This window comes from Bos grunniens, chromosome 17 (assembly GCF_055505025.1).
Source record: "Bos grunniens cultivar Pamir isolate PY7600 chromosome 17, Bosgru_T2T1.0, whole genome shotgun sequence".
In the NCBI taxonomy this organism is placed as follows: domain Eukaryota; kingdom Metazoa; phylum Chordata; class Mammalia; order Artiodactyla; family Bovidae; genus Bos; species Bos grunniens.
The window spans coordinates 35,756,619-35,777,395 of record NC_141181.1 but is presented as its reverse complement, the minus strand read 5'-3'; the positions used below and the strand labels follow the sequence as shown (position 1 = coordinate 35,777,395).

The 20,777-nt window shown below is 34.9% G+C and overlaps 1 protein-coding gene across 15 annotated transcripts in view; it reads left to right on the top strand.

Annotated features, from left to right (window-relative positions):
- BLTP1 (bridge-like lipid transfer protein family member 1) overlaps positions 1-20,777 on the top strand; it is a 195,190-nt gene that overhangs the window by 58,321 nt on the left and 116,092 nt on the right. For 13 of the 15 annotated variants that reach the window (XM_086346910.1, XM_086346907.1, XM_086346908.1 and 10 more), the window contains exons 18-26: positions 876-1,054; positions 1,218-1,324; positions 2,307-2,512; positions 4,608-4,835; positions 5,628-5,765; positions 13,107-13,286; positions 16,001-16,129; positions 18,083-18,202; positions 18,903-19,183. In XM_086346910.1, the coding sequence (XP_086203036.1) occupies positions 876-1,054; positions 1,218-1,324; positions 2,307-2,512; positions 4,608-4,835; positions 5,628-5,765; positions 13,107-13,286; positions 16,001-16,129; positions 18,083-18,202; positions 18,903-19,183 (1,568 nt within the window). The remainder of the gene's footprint in view (positions 1-875; positions 1,055-1,217; positions 1,325-2,306; positions 2,513-4,607; positions 4,836-5,627; positions 5,766-13,106; positions 13,287-16,000; positions 16,130-18,082; positions 18,203-18,902; positions 19,184-20,777) is intronic. The other 2 variants (XM_086346902.1, XM_086346895.1) reach the window with 1 other exon arrangement.

Sequence of the window (20,777 nt, the reverse complement as noted above, 5' to 3'; positions counted from 1 at the left end):
TGGTGGAGGTTATGGTGGTAAGAAATAAAAACAATAGTACGAGCAGCCAGCACTTTTTAACATCTTCTTAGTGCCAGACACTATTCCAATTGCTTTATGTGTAGTAATTCATTTAATTCTCAGAACAACCTTCTTAAAGTAGTTGTTATGTGCATTTATGGAATGGGAAACTGAGGAGGCAAGTTTATGTAACTTGTCATTAGCTAGTGAGTGGCTAAGTTGGAATTTGGACCCAGGCAGTAAAGCTGACTGTGGTGCCTGTTAAGAAACCAGGCATCAAGATGAGCAAAGATTAGGGCACCTGTAAGGGAAAAAAGTGAAACTCAGTGAAGATCCTTTGATATAATTCTTATTTATTTATTTATTTTTTTTTCAGCTTTTATTTATTTATTTTTTAATTTAATTTTATTTTTAAACTTTACATAATTGTATTAGTTTTGCCAAATATCAAAATGAATCCGCCACAGGTATAAAAGCCAGTTGAGGAACCAAGACTTACTAAATACAGACAATCATATTTTTAAAATTAATGAAAATATTGAGCATATTCCATCTGAGCTTATATTAGATAATTCTGTTTTTTTTTTTAAACTGAATTATATGTGAAATATCCAAGGAAACCTTCTTACTGTTCTCTAAAAATTTTGCAGTTTGTTTCCCTGATTTTTTTCTTGACTTTCTAAGCAGAATTTCAGATAATGTAAAATCTTATTCCAGTTACTTACCTGACTATTCAGTGTAAATTTGCACTTTCAGATTTATTTTTTACTGAATTTATTCTCAAGCGTATTATAGATAGACTTGCTTGTAAATAGTATTCTAACAAACTTCTGTACCTGTTTTATTACTTTGGGTTATTATTAACTGTTTTTTAGGGGGAAGATGTTGACCTTCATTTGTTTCTACCAGATTGCCACCCTAGTAAATACTCATTATTTATGCTGGTAAAGAATTGCCACCCCAATAAAATGACTCATGATACTGGTATTCCTGCTGAATGTCAAAGTGGCCAGAAAACAGTTAAACCAAAATGGCGGAACATCACTCAAGAAAAGTAAGTATTTAATATTAGCAATTTAAGTATTTTGTGTTAATGTGGAAAAATTATGCTTTCAGTCCTTTCAGAGAATAATAGTAAAATTTGTTTATATGTAACTGGTGTCTACAATTAAAGGAATAAGTACCTGACTAGAAACTTTATTTTTTACTCTTCAAAGGGCTGGTTGGGTTGAATGCTGGACTGTCCCAAGTGTCATGCTTACAATTGATTATACATGGCATCCAATTTATCCACAAAAAGCAGATGAACAGCTGAAACAGTCATGTAAGTATAATCAGTATCTTAAAATGTCAAAATTGATAAACATCAAGGATACAGAGAAGAAATTAAAACTTTTTGGAAATGCATCTATTCTTTTGACATAATTATGCTTCTAAGATTTTTGGTATAACATTCTTTGGGCATTTGCTATCAATTACTAGGCCAAGCTGTTCCTTGGTTTACTTTATCTCATTTAATCCTTAAAGCAACTCTGTGAAATAGATATTATAATATTATTGTCATTGTTGAGTTGAGGAAATATGCTCAGAGAAAGGAATAATTTTCTCAAGGTCTGGTGGGCAGAGCTGGAGTATGATATCAGGTATATGTACATCTATAGATTTAGAGTGCTTGATTTTGTAAAATGTTAGTTTCTTTAATGCATTTTGACAGCTGTCATTTATAGTTTCCCAGAGGCTTAAGTGCGGCTTTATTTGGGTTCAAAGTAGAATTAGAATCTAGTGAAAATATTTTCTTTGTATTTTTCCAGTGAGTTAAGTATTAAAGAATAGTTTTTATAACTTTCTTATATATAGATCTTGATAATGCCACAGTGCGTTTGTATAGCTGTTTATGTGAAAATAACTATAGTTTAATGTCCAAGTATAGTTAGAGCCTAGTTCTGACCCAGCTTTACTGTATATTGCCAGAACTTGATAATAATATTGCCTTTGTTAATGAAAACTTTTTATTGATTCTTTGTAGTAGTAATAATAACAAGCAAAGACTTATTTGGAGCTCTTTCTGGATTTGTGTATTTTTATATGTATTTCAATGAAGTCTGTCTATTCTTTATTGCATTTTTAATTATTAGTCTTTTAGTTTTGTTTTCATTATATACTGGAGACATTTTATTAGTGTTGGTTGATTTCATATTTACAAAATAGAATTTTTTAGTGAATAGTTTCTTGAAGAACTTTTAAGAGATCCTTTTCCCCCTTTCCACTCAAACATTATTCTTTTTTTTTCCCTCCATTTATTCCAGTGTCAGAAATGGAAGAAACAATGCTATCTGTGTTAAGGCCATCTCAGAAAACAGACAGAGTTGTTTCTTCTCCCTCTACTTCTTCACGTCCTCCTATTGATCCCTCAGAACTTCCACCTGATAAACTTCATGTAGAAATGGAACTTTCTCCAGATTCTCAGATAACTCTCTATGGACCTCTATTAAATGCCTTTCTGTGTATTAAGGTAAGATTTTTAAAAGAATGTCCATATTTTTAAATGTAGGAAAAGCAGTTAACTATCTAATTGATATTGAGACCATTTGAAATGGCCAGTTTTATGATTTAAAGCATTTAGGATATATGTTCACTGAACTTGTGGTGTTAGGCTCAATTATAAAATTATTTGTTAAAAATAGTCTTAAAAACTCTTCATTTAGCATTTTTTTTGAGAAGTTAGTATATTCTAGGAATTTTGTGCCAGTTACTAGAGATAAAAGATATAGCATCTGTTGCTAAGAAGATAAGCTAGAGCAGGATATGTATGTACCTGGACAGTTTTAACACATTGTAATTAATGTGGCAGCAGAAGTATAAAAAACTTTGTTATCTGAGGATAAGTACCAGGAAAAGGCTACTTCAAGTGAGTTCATTAAAAACCAACAATTTTACTTCATGGTAAATAATAAGCAAAGAGTTATTTGGAGCTCTCTCTCGAGTTCAGTTCAGTTGCTCAGTCATGTCCGACCCTTTGTGACCCATGAATCGCAGCACGCCAGGCCTCCCTGTCCATCACCAACTCCCGGAGTTCACCCAAACTCATGTCCATCAAGTCGGTGATGCCATCCAGCCATCTCATCCTCTGTTGTCCCCTTCTCCCCCTGCCCCCAATCCCTCCCAGCATCAGAGTCTTTTCCAATGAATCAGCTCTTCTCATGAGATGGCCAAAATATTGGAGTTTGAGCTTTAGCATCAGTCCTTCCAAAGAACACCCAGGGTTGATCTCCTTTAGAATGGACTGGTTGGATCTCCTTGCAGTCCAAGGGACTCGCAGGAGTCTTCTCCAACACCACAGTTCAAAAGCATCAATTCTTCGGTGCTCAGCTTTCTTCACAGTCCAACTCTCACATCCATACATGACCACTGGAACAACCATAGCCTTGACTAGACAGACCTTTGTTGGCAAGGTAATGTCTCTGCTTTTTAATATGCTGTCTAGGTTGGTTATAACTTTCCTTCTAAGGAGTAAGCATCTTTTAATTTCATGGCTGCAATCACCATCTGTAGTGATTTTGGAAAAAAAATTAAGTCTGACACTGTTTCCACTGTTCCCCCATCTATTTCCCATGAAGTGATGGGACCAGGTACTCTGATCTTAGTTTTCTGAACGTTGAGCTTTAAGCCAACTTTTTCACTCTCCTCTTTCACTTTCATCAAGAGGCTTTTTAGTTCCTCTTCACTTTCTGCCATAAGGGTGGTGTCATCTGCATATCTGAAGTTATTGATATTTCTCCCAGCAGCCTTGATTCCAGCTTGTGCTACTTCCAGCCCAGCGTTTCTCATGATGTACTCTGCAGAGAAGTTAAATAAGCAGGGTGGCAATATACAGCCTTGACGTACTTCTTTTCCTACTTGGAACCAGTCTGTTGTTCCATGTTCAGTTTTAACTGTTTTTGCATCACCACATGTATATTGAATCTCAGTTGTTTTAACTAAAAAATTCCATAGTAGTACATAAACAAAAATAAGAACAAAGAGCATAGAGAAAGAAAGATATGCGTTTATTTTAAATTTCTTTGTAAATTCTATGTTACCTACGTTAGTAGTTTATTATATTTTGATGCAGACTCTGCATTACAGATTTTATAACAACTTTTTATTCGTGTCAAAAATTTATTACTCTAAATATTAGTACTCACATTCATCATGTTAATTCAGAACTTGTATGAAATATCTACTGAAACAAATTAAAAATCATTAAGTTTTGACACATTTTATAAAATCATTTATAATCCAGTGAACTCTCTGCTTCCATTTATTAAGAATATATAAGACATAGCTGTTTTCTGTTTTTGCCTTAGTGTCATGCTGACTTCGAGTTGTTACCTATCTTAAACGTCTCTATTACTTTTTTTTCCTCTTTAGTTTTAACTTATGTTTTATTTAGTGTCAGTGTTAGAACTTGAAAGCTTTTTGGATGTTTTATCTTGTTTTCATTTTAGGAAATAGACTAATACTCTAAAATAGGATAAGAAATGCTTAGTTTACAAATTTCAGGCTCTAAGGTGAAGCATTATTGTTACATATCTCTTTTGATAGCAGTTTATTCTTAATATTTATAGGAAAACTACTTTGGGGAAGATGACATGTACATGGATTTTGAAGAGGTTATTTCAAGCCCCGTTCTGTCCCTGTCAACATCATCCAGTTCTGGATGGACTGCTGTTGGGATGGAAAATGATAAAAAAGAAAATGAAAGTTCAGCAAAGTCAATTCATCCACTTACCTTGCGTCCTTGGGATATTACTGTACTTGTTAATTTGTACAAAGTTCATGGACGTCTTCCTGTTGTAAGTGTTTGCATATCAAAACAGTTGAGTCTATTATGAAATCCACCTAGCATAGGAAGTGATGTAGTTTGTGCACATACTTACATAGAATAATTTAGATTCAAAACTGTTGTATATTTATCCTTTTATCTTTATAAAGCTAGTATATTATTTTCTTCATAATCACTTGATCATTGACAATTTTCCTATTTCTCTTCTTTCACTTTAGCTCCTTCTTTGCTGTTCTGTATAACTTTAGAATATGTTGCCATGTTGTTGAATTGCTAGATTTACAGTTAGCCTGATGGATAACATAGGACTTTACACTTAGTCTTTATCTCTGACTCTAGATCAGTTTGGGACCTTTTGGTGGAACTATACAAAATCATGATTTAGGCTTGACCCTGGAGGTTGAATTGTGTCATGGGTTTGGATTCTCCATAGTATCCTAGTTTACTCTAAAGATGACCCTTTGGCCTATTGGGGCTGACCTGAAATGAGATTATATTGCCCAAAGAACCCGTGTCCGTTGGAGCCAGGCCAGATGGGGAGAGAGTGGCCCTTGGAGCATTGTGCTGCATATTGGCTCCATATTATGTTCCTAGGGTCTCACAGGAGAGAAATCAGCTCTGGTGCTTAATTAACCTAAGATCATTTTCTGGGATACAGAATAGTTATTTTTGTCAGTAAGCACCATTCTTCCTTTTGAAAAAAATCAAAATTTTTTAATTGTATAAGTGTAATTTTAATTTTTATGTACTTCCTTGGTCTTTAATTTTCTATATATTAATTGTGGTTTTTGCTTGACTTTAGCATGGAACTACTGATGGTCCTGAGTGCCCTACAGCTTTTTTGGAAAGACTATGTTTTGAGATGAAAAAAGGATTTAGGGAGACCATGCTGCAACTTGTCCTGTCACCCCTGAATGTGTTTGTCAGTGATAACTATCAGGTAATGTGAAAGTGAGTTGTGGTAGAGACTCAGAAGTTTATTGTTAGTATTTATGGGGTGAAAACAATGTGTTAACTTCTGTGCATGGACTGTATAGCTTTTTAAATTAGGGACCTTCAGTTTAACTGTACTAAGCAGTTTTGTATTGTGTGAATTGTTTTAAGAATTTTAGCTTTTCTTTTTTTCCCCTGCTGTTCCTTATTTATGTGATCCCAAACAATTATTTATCTATTGTTTTTAGAAATTGTAAGAAATACTTTCTGACTTTCTCATATGTTTATGAAAGGGTAAAACGAATTGTATAGAATGTTAGTAGAGTCTGTTGAAAATCACAACCTAGGTTGTAATATTGTTTGTTAATCGCTCAGTCGTGCCTGACTCTTTGCAATACCATGGACTGTAGCCTGCCAGGTTCCTCTGTCCATGGAATTTCCCAGGCAAGGATACTGGAGTGAGTTGCCATTTACTTTTCCAGGAGATCTTCCCAACCCAGGGATCAAACCCAGGTCTCCTACACTGCAGGCGGATTCTTTACCATCTAAGTCACCAAAGAAAGTCCAAGTGTTAATATTAACCAGTGCCATAAACCATAAATGTTGGTCATGGACAGGGAGGCCTGGCATGCTGCAGTCCATGGGGTTGCAAAGAGTTGCACACGACTGAGTGACTGAACTGAACCATAAATCTTGAAAACATGCATATCTATATGAACACTGATTAATTCTTTTCATGCAACATACTTACAAAGTTCTTTGTTAATACTTTCAAGATATCCCTAAAGCTCTTTTGGAAGAGAACTGGTGACATTCATCAAATGGGAATATTTTTACATTCCTGGGTACATTATCACTTTATTATTCTTTTTTTTAATGATAATGACTTTTTTTGGCATCTACCCCTTCTTTAAGTCTCTTTCCTACTTTTAGTCAAGTGGTGGGCATTAGAGCTGAGATGGATTTTAATGTAGGACAAAGTAAAATTATAGACAGGGTGATGAATCTGACAGTAAATCATCAACAAATGATAACTCACCATGGATTCTGTGAAGTAACTGACCATCTTATATAAAAGAGCATACCCCTTTGCACTCTTCTGCTATAGTGGGCTTCCCTGGTTGCTCAGCTGGTAAAGAAGCCACCTATAATGTGGGATACCTGGGTTTGATAAAACTATATTATTTTAATGTAGTAGCTAAAACTTAACACTTAGTGTATACTAGTTTTTGCCATAGAACATGTTTCTTTTTAAAAAAACTTTTATTTCAAGAAATTATAGATTTACAGGAGATTACAGAGATAGTACAGAGAGCTTCTGTGTTTCCTCCATGTTGACCTCATACATAATTATGGTAAAATATCAAAACCTGGAGACTTTGCTGGTTATAAAAAATGTTTTATTGAGTTTATTATGAGGGTCCATATTACCCCTAATTGCACAATTATTGGCATACTTGTACAGAAACAGAAGTGTAAAGTGTGATTTATATGGTGATAAGAAGAGGAATTCGTGGAGTAGAGATATCAAGGCAGTAATAGAAGTATTGATACTAGTGACATTTTGTTTCCCAGATGGCAAACACTTCATGATTCATGCTGAAGACAAGCATAGTCTATACATATTCTCTAGGAATTTGCTTATCTACTTAATTTGCTTACATTTTGTAGTGCTAGCATTTCTAAGAAATACTTTTTTCTTTTGTTTCTATACTAATACTCTTTTATGATGGGAAGCTTCACACTGTGACTACCCTCAAGACTCAATTCTGGGTCACTCATCTGTAGCTCCTTATTTCTGGTAGCATTTGTCTTAGTGCACAGCTTCAAGGCTAAGGCTCTAATGTGATGGGTCAGTGACCATGTCTGATGTATGAAGCCACATACTTTTTACTTGATCATCTTATGTCTATTAGTTTTATATTAGGGCTGCCAAAGCAAAGTACCCTACACTAGGTGGCTTAAAACAACAGAAAATTACTCTTCCACAGTTGTGGAGCCTACAAGTCTGAAACTAGTGTGTTTGGTAGGGCCATGCCCTCTTTCAAGGCTCCCTTGTCTTTTCCTAGCTTTGGTGGTTGCTAATAGTCCTTGGCATTTCCTGTTTTGTAGCTGCAAAACAGGGAATCTGTTTTGCATCACTCAAATCTCTGTCTCCATCTTCACTTGGCATTCTCTTCATGAGTCTCTGTGTCTTAAGTTTTCCCCTTACAGGGACACTGTTAATTGGAATAAGGCCCATTGTAATCCAGTGTAACTACATTTTGACTTGAGTACATTTGCCAAGACATTGTATCCAAATAAGATCACACTCACAGGTACCTGAGCTTAGGAATTGAATATCTTTGTAGGGGACACAATTCAACCCACAGAGTGATGTAAGCCATAGTACTATTCAGAATGTAGTCTTTACTGATATACCAGGTAGTCTTTACCTTTAGGACAACCCAAGATCCACATGTTTGTTTATGTTTTTGGTTTTTTGACAGTGAATGGTGAGAGAAAGTATAGAACCCTGGATGATGTTTGGTTTTTGGCTTGGGCAGTTAACCGAGCTAGTGCATGATAAAGAATATGGGAGGAGGAACTGCTTTACAGGGGAAGAGTATGAGTTTCTGGGAATGTTGGGTTTGAAGTACCAGGAAATCAACCTTTATTTTCTAGCATTTTCCAAAGAATGAGCTGCATTATCTTTGTGAAGTAACTCAGATAAACTCACCTAAGTGTCTGTGTAGGTAGAATGTCTTTCAGAAGTCATAAATAGTTGACTTTTTGATGGTATTCTAATACACTAACAACAGATGCATATGCAGGCATCCGGCATTCTTGGAAAATACATTTGGATGGTCCCTGTGATAAATACATTTGGATAGATAGTCCCATCTAACCATCTCATCCTCTGCCATCCCCTTCTCCTCTTGCCCTCAATCTTTCCAGCATCAGGGTCTTTTCCAATGAGTTGGTTCTTTACATCAGGTGACCAGAGTATTGGAGCTTCAACGTCAGCATCGGTCCATCCAGTGAATATTCAAGATTGATTTCCTTTAGGATCAATATTTGTATATATATACTCACTATAATTTCTTTTTCCATTCATCCACAGATAGACACTTAGGTTATCTCCATATCTTGGCTGTTGTAAATAATACTGCAGTGAACTTGGGGATGCATGTATCTCTTTGAATTAGTTGTTTCATTTCCTTCGAATAACTACCCAGAAGTGGAATTGCTGAATCATATGGCAGTTCTGTTTTAATTTTTGAGGAACCACCATTATCTTCCATAGTAGCTTTACCAATTTATATTCTCCTTAATAGTGCACAAGGGTTTTTTTTTTTCACATCCACACTAACATTTGTTATTTGTTTTTGATGACAGGCATTCTAACAGGTGTGAGGTGATAGGTCACTGTGATTTTGATTTGCATTTCCCTGATGCTTAGTGATGTGTCAGTTGATCATCTGCATGCCTTCTTTGGGAAAATATTCATATTCTCTGACCATTTTTTATATTGGATTGTTTGCCTTTTTTATATATTTTAGATTTTAGTCCTGTATCAGATTTATGACTGGCAAATATTTTTTTCCTTCTGCTGGTTGCCTTTCCATTTGTTGATAGTTGCCTTTCCTTTGAAGAAGCATTTTAGTTTGACATAGTCCCACTTGTTTATTTTTACTATTGTTGCTTTGCCTTTGGTGTTAGATTCAAAAATAATCACCAAGCTTATGTCAGAGAGTCTACTGCTGATATTTTCTTCCAGGGGTTTTTTGGTTTCAGGTCTTACATTCAAGTCCGTAATTCAATTTTAGTTGATTTTTGTGTGTGGTATAAAATAGTGATCATGTTTCATTCTTTTAGTATGTGGTACCCAGTTTTCCCAGCACTGACTATTGAAGAGGCTCTTATTTCCTCATTATATATTTTTGGATCCTCTGTCATAAATTAACTGACCGTATATATGTGTGTTTATTTCTGGGCTCTCTGTTTTGTTCCATTGATTTATGTGTCTGTTTTTATGCTAATACCATACTGTTTTGATTATCACAGCTTTGTGATAGAGTTTTAGGTAAGAGAATATGATGCCTCCAGTTTTGTTCTTCAAGATTACTTTGGCTATTTGGGATTTTTGTGTTTCTATACAAATTTTAGGAGTATTTGCTATTTCTTTGAAAGATGGCATTAGAATTTTGATGGGGTTGCATTGAGTCTATCAATTGCTTTGGGCAGTGTGAACATTTGAACAGTATTGATTCATCTAAGCCAAGATCCATATGTATCTTTGAACTCAAGAAAAGCTATCAAAAACTTTGTATTGAGAATTATAGAATATCAGTGCCAGAAGTCATCTTCATTGACCATCCTCTCCAGCTGCCTCACAGAAAATAGAAGGGAATTGAGAATTATAGAGTATCAAGGCCAGAAGTCATCTTCATTGACCATCCTCTCCAGCTGCCTCACAGAAAATAGAAGGGAATTGATGCCTCACAGAAAATAGAAGGGAATAGGTGATTTTATATACTGTCACACAGCTTAGACAAAAAATGTATCAGAAGACTCTCTAGAGCTTTTATTATAGTCACAATTTGAAATGACCTTTTAAGAATACCATATGAATTAGATTTAGCCCTATCCTTAAAAACACTTGTTAATGAATGCAGTTTCCAAAATTTGTGCTGAAACAAGGAACATTAACCCTGTAAGATTGCCTGCACATACACACTAAAAAGACTGTCATGGTAAAATTAAGATGATTAATTTCAAGTGTAAAAAGTGCTGCATGGAAAGGAATGAAGTGCTTTGGTAGCATATAATGGCTTTGAGATAACTGTTGTTATTCAGTCACTAAGTCATGTCCTACTCTGCAACCCCATAGATTGCAGCATGCCAAGCTCCTCTGTCCTCCACTGTCTCCTGGAGTTTGTTCAGATTCAGGTCCATTGAGTTGGTGATGCTAGCTAACCATTTCATCCTCTGCTGCCCTCTTCTCCTTTTGCCTTCAGTCTTTCCTAGCATCAGGGTCTTTTCCAGTGAGTTGGCTGATTGCATCAGCTGGCCAAAGTATTGGAGCTTCAGCTTCAGAATCAGTGAATATTCAGGATTGATTTCCTTTAGGATTGACTGGTTTGATCTCCTTGCTGTCCAAGGAACTCTCAAGCGTTTTCTCTAGCACCACAATTTGAAACCATCAATTCTTCAGGGCTCAGCCTTCTTTAAGGTCCAACTCTTACATTCGTACATAACTACTAGAAAAGCTATAGCTTTGACTATATGGACCTTTGTCGGCAAAGTGATATTTCTGGTTTTTAATATGCTGTCTAGGTTTTTCATAGCTTTTTCCAGGGAGCAAGCATCTTTTAATTTTATGTCTGCAGTCACCACTTGCTTTGATTTTGGAGCTTAAGGAAATCAAATCTGTCACTATTTCTACTTTACCCCATCTGTTTGCTATGAAGTGATGGGACTGGATGCCATGATCTTCATTTTTTGAATGTTGAGTTTCAAGCCAACGTTTTCACTCTCCTCTTTCACCCTCATCAAGAGGCTCTTTAGTTCCCTATCACTTTTCCCATTAGGGTGGTATCATCTGCATATCTGAAGTTTTTGATAATTCTTCCAACAGTCTTCATTCCAGCTTGTGATTTATCCAGGCTGGCATTTCTCATGATGTACTCTGCATATAAATTAAATAAGCAGGGTGACAGTATACAGCCTTGTCATAGCCGTTTTCCAATTTTGAACCAGTCATTTGTTCCATGTCTGGTTCTAACAGTTGCTTCTTGACTTGCATACAGGTTCTCAGGAGGCAGGTAAGGTGATCTGCTATTCCCATCTCTTTTAAGAGTTTTTGATACTTTGTTGTAATCTACACAGTCAAGGGTTTTATTTATTTATTTTTTTTAAATTTTATTTTTAAACTTTACATAATTGTATTAGTTTTGCCAAATATCAAAATGAATCCATCACAGGTATACATGTGCTCCCCATGCTGACCCCTCCTCCCTCCTCCCTCCCCATACCATCCCTCTGGGTCGTCCCAGTGCACTAGCCCCAAGCATCCAGTATCGTGCATTGAACCTGGACTGGCATCTCGTTTCATACATGATATTTTACATGTTTCAATGCCATTCTCCCAAATCTTCCCACCCTCTCCCTCTCCCACAGAGTCCATAAGACTGTTCCATACATCAGTGTCTCTTTTGCTGTCTCGTACACAGGGTTATTGTTATCATCTTTCTAAATTCCATATATATGCGTTAGTATACTGTATTGGTGTTTTTCCTTCTGGCTTACTTCACTCTGTATAATAGGCTCCAGTTTCATCCACCTCATTAGAACTGATTCAAATGAATTCTTTTTAATGGCTGAGTAATACTCCATTGTATATGTTGTAATCTACACAGTCAAGGGTTTTAGTATAGTCAGTGAAACAGACATAGTTGTTTTTCTGGAATTCTCTTGCTTTCTCTGTGATCCAGCAAATGTTGATAATTTGATCTCTGGTCTTGAGGTAAGAACATGGTAAAACTTGCCTTTTTAAAAGGTCTCTGTGGTGTTCTTGTAGAGTATGAAGCAGAACAGTGTAAAAGCAAATGCTGGGAGATCCTGGCAAGAGGGTGTATTATTTGAACCAGGATGATAGCAGGAAGCTGAAAGAAACTCAGTGCATTTGTGGGAGACTGGGAGGTAGATTCTATAAAAATTGGCGACTGATGGGTAGGGCATTACCAAACTTACTTGATTCTTTGTTCCTAATAACAATCTGTGAACCTAGTGTTCCATGGAATGCCCTATTTTAGGACATGTCCTTTCTGAATAAGTGTTAGAAATTTTCTCTTTGAAATGTTGCTGCTTTTTAGTTACGAGTATATAATTATTCTCTGTAAGAGGAATCTCTCCTTTTAATATTTACATAATTCTCAAAATCTTTCTGGAAGATGGTTTTCTTTGCTAGTTCCTCATTATGGTCTTAATGGGTCTTTTTTCTTCCATGTTATTTTCTTCTTTTTGATACTTTAATCTCATGATTCCTGCCTTGTCACAAAAGATTGGTCTCTCACATTCCCTGTTAGTCAGAATACTTGTTTCTTTTTATTTATTGAGGCGCCTACCAAAGAGAAGTCTGCATTTTTTTAAGACTTTGCTGTCTTGCTTTGCAGTTGGGCTTTTACAGATAATGTCACTAAAGAAGCTGAACTCAGACTACTTTTATGGATACAAGGTTGTGTTAAGAGCTTTGGATCCTAAAGTCTTATTTTCCATAGAGCATGTTTTACCATTTATTTGTCTCTGGGGGAAAAAGCAAGTAGCAATTATAAATGCTGATTTTTCTTATGCTTATTGTTTTCAGCAGCGACCGCCTGTGGATGAAGTGCTGAGGGAAGGTCACATCAATTTGTCAGGTCTCCAGCTGAGAGCACACGCTATGTTCTCAGCGGAAGGTCTTCCTTTGGGAAGTGATTCCTTAGAATACGCATGGCTAATTGATGTGCAGGCCGGAAGCCTTACAGCGAAGGTCACAGCACCACAGGTATGTTCTCAGGTCTCGGAGTGCTATCCCTGTCTTCCTTTTTCCTTTCCTGACCCACGTCCCCAAGAAAAAGTTGTATGCCCATTTGAATGTTCATTTTACTTCCACTTGCCATTAAGGATTTTCTTAGTCATGGATGAGTCAGAGACAAGTTTCAGTTTTCTGGGCCACATAAAATTGATGGGTATAATTTTTTATAGTCCTGTATAATATTTTCAAGACTTTCTTTGAGAAGAACTCAGGATGAGAAGTTTCTGGAATTCAAGTTATATATTATTAAAATTATATTACTTGTCTCTCCACTGTTGGAACAATCTTGTTTTTCCAGTACATAGGCTAATTTTCTGAGAACTTTACTTTTTTGTATATTTCTTAGGTAGGATTTGAAAGAGGCATTTATAATTAAGGTAGCATGTTTCTTCACTTGTCATGTCCTAAAGCAAGGTAGCATTATTTGAATCTACACTTAGTGATATAGATACTGATTTAGAAAAATAACAATGAATTTATTGGCAGAAAATCTCGTGTAGAAGACTAGTTGTAATCCCTTTGGATAAGTTCTCCTTCCCTCTCAAGGTCCCACTTAGTCTTTAGGAGTCTCAGGGCTTAAGGTTACTGTCAGCCTCCCTGACAAAGGTTCTGCATCCACAGGTTCAACCAGTCATGGATTCAGCCCACTGCAGCTGTGAAGCCTATGGATACAGAGGCTGACTGTAACCCTTAGTTCTAGAATGGGCCATTGAAATTTAGCGAAATGTTTGTATTACTGTAAAATTTCACCTGTTGAGACAAATATAGTTAAACCTCATTTTCTTATGTTTCACAGATTTTGCTTTCTGGTTGTAGGTTTGTTTTTTTTTTTTAACAAATTGAAGGTTTGTGGCAATGCTGCATCAAGAAAGTCTGTTAGCACCATTTTTCTGATAGCATTTGTTCAATTTATGTATCTGTCTCACATTTTGGTAATTCTTGCACTATTTCAGACTTTTTCATTATTGATCTTTTATGTTAGTTACTATTTCAAAAGGATCGTGACTCATTGAAGGCTCAGTTTAGCATTTTTTAACAATAAAGTGCCTTTTAATTAAGATATGTATGTTGTTTTTTTAAGATATAATGCTGTTGTACACAGGATAGACTACTAGTTACTTGTAAACATAACTTATATGCACTGGGAAACCAAAAAATTTGTGACTCACTTTATTGTGATACTCACAATGTTGCAGATTTACTGTGGTGGTTTGGAACCAAATCCACAGTATCTGTGAGGTATGCCTGTGTTTATAACATGCATTTCATAATCAGTGTTTCAAAAGATTGAAATGTGGTGGACATGTACATAACTCAGGTTTTGGTAGAATTACAAAATGAGTGTGAAACATGTAATTTAGAGGTAGGTAGTGGCAACCTGCAGATAAATAAAGACTGTTGTTTGTTGTTGTTGTTTAATTGCTAAGTAGTGTCTGACTCTTTGTGACCCCATGGACTGTAGTCTACCAGGCTCCTCTGTCCATAGAATTTCCCAGGCACGAATACTGGAGTGGGTTGCCATTCTCTTCTCCAGGGGATCTTCCCGACCCAGGGATCAAGCTCAGGTATTCTGCCATGGCAGGCGGTCTCTTTATCACTGAGCCACCAGAATAGATAACTTGTATTGATTATATCTGAAGGAAATAGTTGAAGGGAAGCAAAAATTAAGATTCTCGAAATAGTAGGAAAATGAGTAGAATTGAAAAGGGATATATTATATAAAAATGATGGAAATAAGCATATAATAATGGGTGAAAACAAAAATTTAGTGCTTACATACCTCATAACTATTTTTATCTGCCATTTTCTGTCTCTAAATCTATAAGTAAAAACTGAAGCATATAATAAAAACAGCTTATTCCCTAACAAGCATGCAATGAAGCCATGCTGACTCTTCAAGACTGGACACAGTTCTTTTAACCTAAAGATTGCTAGAATCTCAGCTTTTATTAGAAGTTGAAACATTTCTCTTTCTTCTACACTGAAATCCTGGTATCACTGTTTCTATCAAGGTTCATGAATCCATTGGTGCTTTTAGTGTTTATTCCATTCTTTGTGTATTTTAAAAGTAAATTCATATTTTCTGAGAGTTTAAATTATGTACTTTTTGGTGGGGGTGGGGATAATACAGTGTATACCCCTGGCTCCATGTTTATTGTAAACTAATAAATTGTGACCCTAAGATTTTTAAAAAACTCAAGATTTGATGAAAATTGATATATACTTAAACTTCTATTCATGAAAGTTCTTTAATCTTCAGAATACCTGATTTTCTAAAATTTTTGCTTAGTAGATATAAATTTCACTTTGAACCTTGATTTATTGTCACATAGAGAATTCTAGGTGCTTTTCTGTGCACGGAATTCTGACTAGTCATGTAAGAAGAAAGATACAAACTTTAAGAAAAATAACGGGCTTTAGAGGTTGCTGAAGTTTCATTTTTCAGTTGAAATGATTTTTCATTTTGGCAATGCATTTTGTCATTTACAAATGAACAGTAACATAAGCTTATAAATGATGTCAAGGTAGAAAAATGATATTGGCTAACAAGTAGATTATATAGCAGGTATAAGGCACTGTTTGGATTATTTCAAGCTGTATTAATATTCTTGATAAACTTTTGAACCGTGAACACTTATTTAGGATGCTAACAGTGTTGTCAATCTGTCATGGCTTATTTGTAGCTGGCTTGTCTCTTGGAGTGGGGACAGACATTTATTTTTCATGTGGTATGTCGAGAGTATGAACTGGAAAGACCAAAATCAGTAGTAGTATGTCAGCATGGAATTGATCGACGCTTCTGTGAATCCAAGGTATGTTAAAAATATGTTAGCAGTATTACAAATGTTTATGGGTTTTTTCAAAATGAAAGTTCACTTTTTTCAATTAAGAAAATTATTTTGCTAATTTATAGTCATTTTTATTTAGTTGTAAATATCTAAAATGAGGTAATTCTTAAAACATACATTCACAAGTAAATGGAGATATTATAAATTTGTATCTCTTAAATTTTTATTGTTAACATTAACATCTTACTGCGTTATTACACTAACTCTTTGGGATATAGCTGTGCATTTATGTAGAAGATTTAGAAGTTGGAGGAGGAAGAAGGTTGAATTCCTTGCATGACGTTGTTGGCAGACCCTTCTGGAACATACACGTTCTCCTATAATGTGATTAATAATGTTGGGCATTTGCCTAGTTTCCTGACCCTAAATCTTATGCTCTTTCTACAACATAGCACTACTGTGGCTAAGGGTCATTACACTACTTTGAAGAGGGTTGTAAGAAGTATATAATAATTCCTGAAATCATGTACAGTGAGATGCATGGTGTTATTTTGTAGTAAAGAATGTTACTTATGAATTTGGAGTGTGGAACATTTTTTAAAGTATGTTCATTTGAGAAATTAGCAACTTGAAACATTGCAGTTTCGGAGTGACCCTAGTTCTGCATCATAGAGATAACCATTTCTAATAGTTTGGCTTTTCTTTCCAGTTTCTTTTCTGTATGTCTTTCCTTTCTTTTTTCTTTTGTATACAAACCATATGTTTGCTATTGTATTACCGTGAATTGGAAATAATTCATTCAGCTTTTAATTTTATATCCAAAAAAATCAGTAACCTGTGCTTATTTATCATCAATAAAACAGCTATAATTGGTGATAAAAATTACTTTTTTCTTGTTATAAACACAACGCCAGGCTCTGGGGAATTGGTTCCTTAGTCATTAGTTTCTTATGGGTAATTTGTTCATGCTTGTAGGCATCTCCTCCCTTTATTTTTTTTAATACTAAAAGCTTTTTAAGTTGTATTGTAATTAAAAAAAAAATCAACTCCATTGAGCCATAAATTCCATACAGTAAATTCACCCCCTTTAAGTTGGAGTTTTGAGAAATGTTACATGTACTGATGTAACCATTACCGCCAATAAAGATCTAGAACATTTCTGTCACCTTAGCAAATTCCTTAGTAACCCTTTGCAGTCAGTCACTATTCCTTGCAGCCCCTGATATTCTTTCTGTCATTTTAGATGAGAGTCTTTAAAAGGCCTATTTTGTGTGGAGGAAATACATTAGTATAGAGCACTGACTGTCATATGAGACATCTTCCTTGTAGTCCTGGCTCTGCTACTGATGAGCAGAGTACATGCTGTTGGGTTGATACTTTACTCAGAACTGCTGTTTCACAAAGAAGTTCATTGAAGTTGGTGATGTGTATGTTATCTTCCAACCTAATCATGACTAAATCTATGTTTTAGGAATAAATAATAAAATAACAAAAATAAATGTGTGTGGACTTTTCAAGATATCAGCGTAATGTTACAGTTCATATATTTGTGGATGTGTAAAAATGTGCATGTGTGTCGAGTAGGAAATACTCTTAAAATCTTAGAACTTTGAATTCCTATACAGTTCATACAAACCTGTGATATTATTTATCAGTTTACTTTGCTATTCTCTTTAAGTTTTAATAACAAATTACATTTGTATTCTGTCAGTGTTGTTGCCTGCCACTTTTGAATGAAAGTGACGCATGGTTATTTATGAGTTAGTTTTCTTAATTGGCAAGAATTTAATTACTGATTATTTCATTTATCATTATAAATATATCTCTATATAATTGATCATTATTAAAAGGTGAAATTTAATTGATAATTTAAAATACACATGTAACCAGAATTTTGTTTTGTTAAATAAGCACACTTACATATCAAAATAATTAATTGATGGTGAAGAATTAAGAGTTGAATCCATTTCATTTTAGTTGAGTTGTATTCCTGGGCCTTGTCCAACTTCAGATGACTTGAAGTATACCATGACTCGTTTAGCAGTAGATGGAGCTGATATTTATATTGTGGAGCATGGCTGTGCTACAAATATAAAGGTACACATTTGTCTGTTTCTTGGTCAGTGTAATCCTTTTTCCTTTTAGCCAAACCAAACCTCTATTTCTTGAAGTAAATCACATATTTATAGTTTGCCATCACAGAATACTATGAAATTCTAGGAGGGAGCTTTCTATTTTTTCACCTGTCTTCTTTTCCAGTCTTATTTTCTTTCAAAGCATACTTTTACTACCTTTTTATTTTACTGAATTTTTATAAACTTGCTTTATGGCTGGAATATAAGCTAGTAGGTTGCTTTTATGACAGGAACATAAACTCATAATGTTTTTAGACGATTTAATTTTGAATGCCTTTAGGCTTTATTTATTTAACTTCTTGCCTGGCTGGAAACATTTATTTGCCACCTCTGCTTTAAGGGTTACTGCTGAAAATCAGGCATTAAGATTACTTAAGGAATCAGGCGTTAAGATTCATTTGTTGCTACCCTTCTTATTTTTCTTTTCTCCTTCTCTCATTACATTTGGAATTATAGTCTTCTCCTTTCATCCTCTTTTTAAATTTGAATGTTTATTTTTATTCTGTTGCTTTATCTTTTCTGTTTCCACTTTCTCATTTTTCCTTTCTTTCTTCCATTTGTCAGGCTATTTGAAGTAATTACCTATTCTATAGTTTACTGTAATAAGTTGCTTAAAAATACAGAAACTACAGTTTTGTTTCTTTTTCTTCATTCAACTTTAGATGGGTGCAATTCGGGTTGCAAACTGTAATCTTCACAATCAGTCGGTTGGGGAAGGAATAAGTGCTGCAATTCAGGATTTTCAAGTGAGACAGTATATTGAACAATTAAATAATTCCAGAGTTGGACTTCAGCCTGCAGTACTACGGAGGGCCTATTGGCTTGAAGCTGGGTCAGCCAACTTAGGACTTATCACTGTTGATATTGCATTAGCTGCTGATCATCATTCTAAACATGAGGCACAAAGACATTTCTTAGAAACTCATGATGCCAGAACTAAGAGGTAAGTGAGATTTAGGAATGGTAATCAAGTTCAAATGAAAAGTATTAGATAATTATAGAGGAAATCCTACTGTTAGGAATAAAATAAGAACATCTTAAAGACTGAATGTGATCATGCTGGGTACACTTTAATGAGTAAATAAGAATCTGATATCTAAGTAATCACATAGTATCTATCATCTCTGATGGTGTGGTTGCTGGGAAAAAAATATTTTCTGATATGTTTCTAAGCCCATGCTATGTGTGTCCATAGTGAAACAAATATAAATTACTGACCCCCCATAACATTTTGTAATACATTTACACCCCTTCTTTCTCACCATAGCCCTCCACTTCCAATTTGTCATTCCTAGAAAACACCATTACTAATCACCATTTATTCTACAAAACTTCTGTTGTAGGTCTTCACAGTTGCAGGGAAGACAAAAAGTACCTAAACCTTAAGAAATGATTTTTAAATAGTTTCCAAAGCTTCTTACTGAATTACATCTGTTTAAAATGATAGTATGACTTTTTCCATCCTCATCTCTTCCCTTCTAAAGTTTCTAAAGCTTATTTTAAAAATAGAGAAAACTACTAAGAAACAAAGGACAATAATTATAATTCTACCACATTGAATCTGTTACATTTCTTCCCAGTATTTTTAATGTATTTCTGTTAAACTTGAAATCATCCTGTATTTGCACTTTAAAATTCTGCATTTCTGTAATTGTTGCCTTTTTTAAAAAAAAAGCAAAAGAACCCATTTTTTTTGTTTGATTTTACCAACAGCAAAGTAAGATTTTGGGGGAATAGTAAAGAACTGCAATTCAAGACAAGCAAACTTTGGCGAAACATAGGCAGGTTTGGAGAACAGAGGAGAGGGGCTTGCTTCTATAGAGGAAAGGAAATTGGAGAGGCTGTCTGCTTCTTCATTGGCTGCAGCCCTTCGGCAGCTTGTTTTTCCTGGGTCAGAAGGCTGGGGTCTGTGAACTGTACTTAGCCATTTCCCATATTTTAAATATATAGATTGTTTCTAAATTTCTCACTGTAAATGGAAGCTTTTCCCACAATTTCTGGGTATATCCTTTAAATAGTTTCCTCAGAAGGGTGTGTGACTGTTAAAAACTGAGCTTTTGATATGCTTTCCCAAGTTACTTCCTAGGACTCTCATTTCAGTTTATATTCCCAGTGGCTGTTTAATAGAGTCTCTGTCTTACTGCATGTTTGCCACCCTCTCAGTGTTTTATAATAACTGAAAGGTGGTATCTCTTTATTTTGCATTTGTTTATTTGGGGATTATTTAATACTTTTTTCAGATACTTATTGGATATTTCCCCTCATTTGTGAATTGCCTGCTAGTATCCTATATACATTTATTTATTGGGATCTTGGTGTATTTCTTACCAATTTTTAAGAACTCTAGAAAGATTATTGCCCTTTTTTGATCCCCATTACTGATATTTTGCAGTTTGTTTCATTTATTTTTCTTATGTTAAATAGATTTTAATTTTATGTATTCAAATATGTTCACCTTTCCATTTTATAATTTTTTGTACTAATTTGAGAGCACTTTGCTAGTAATCACATGACCCGTGTACTTTATTTTTTACTAT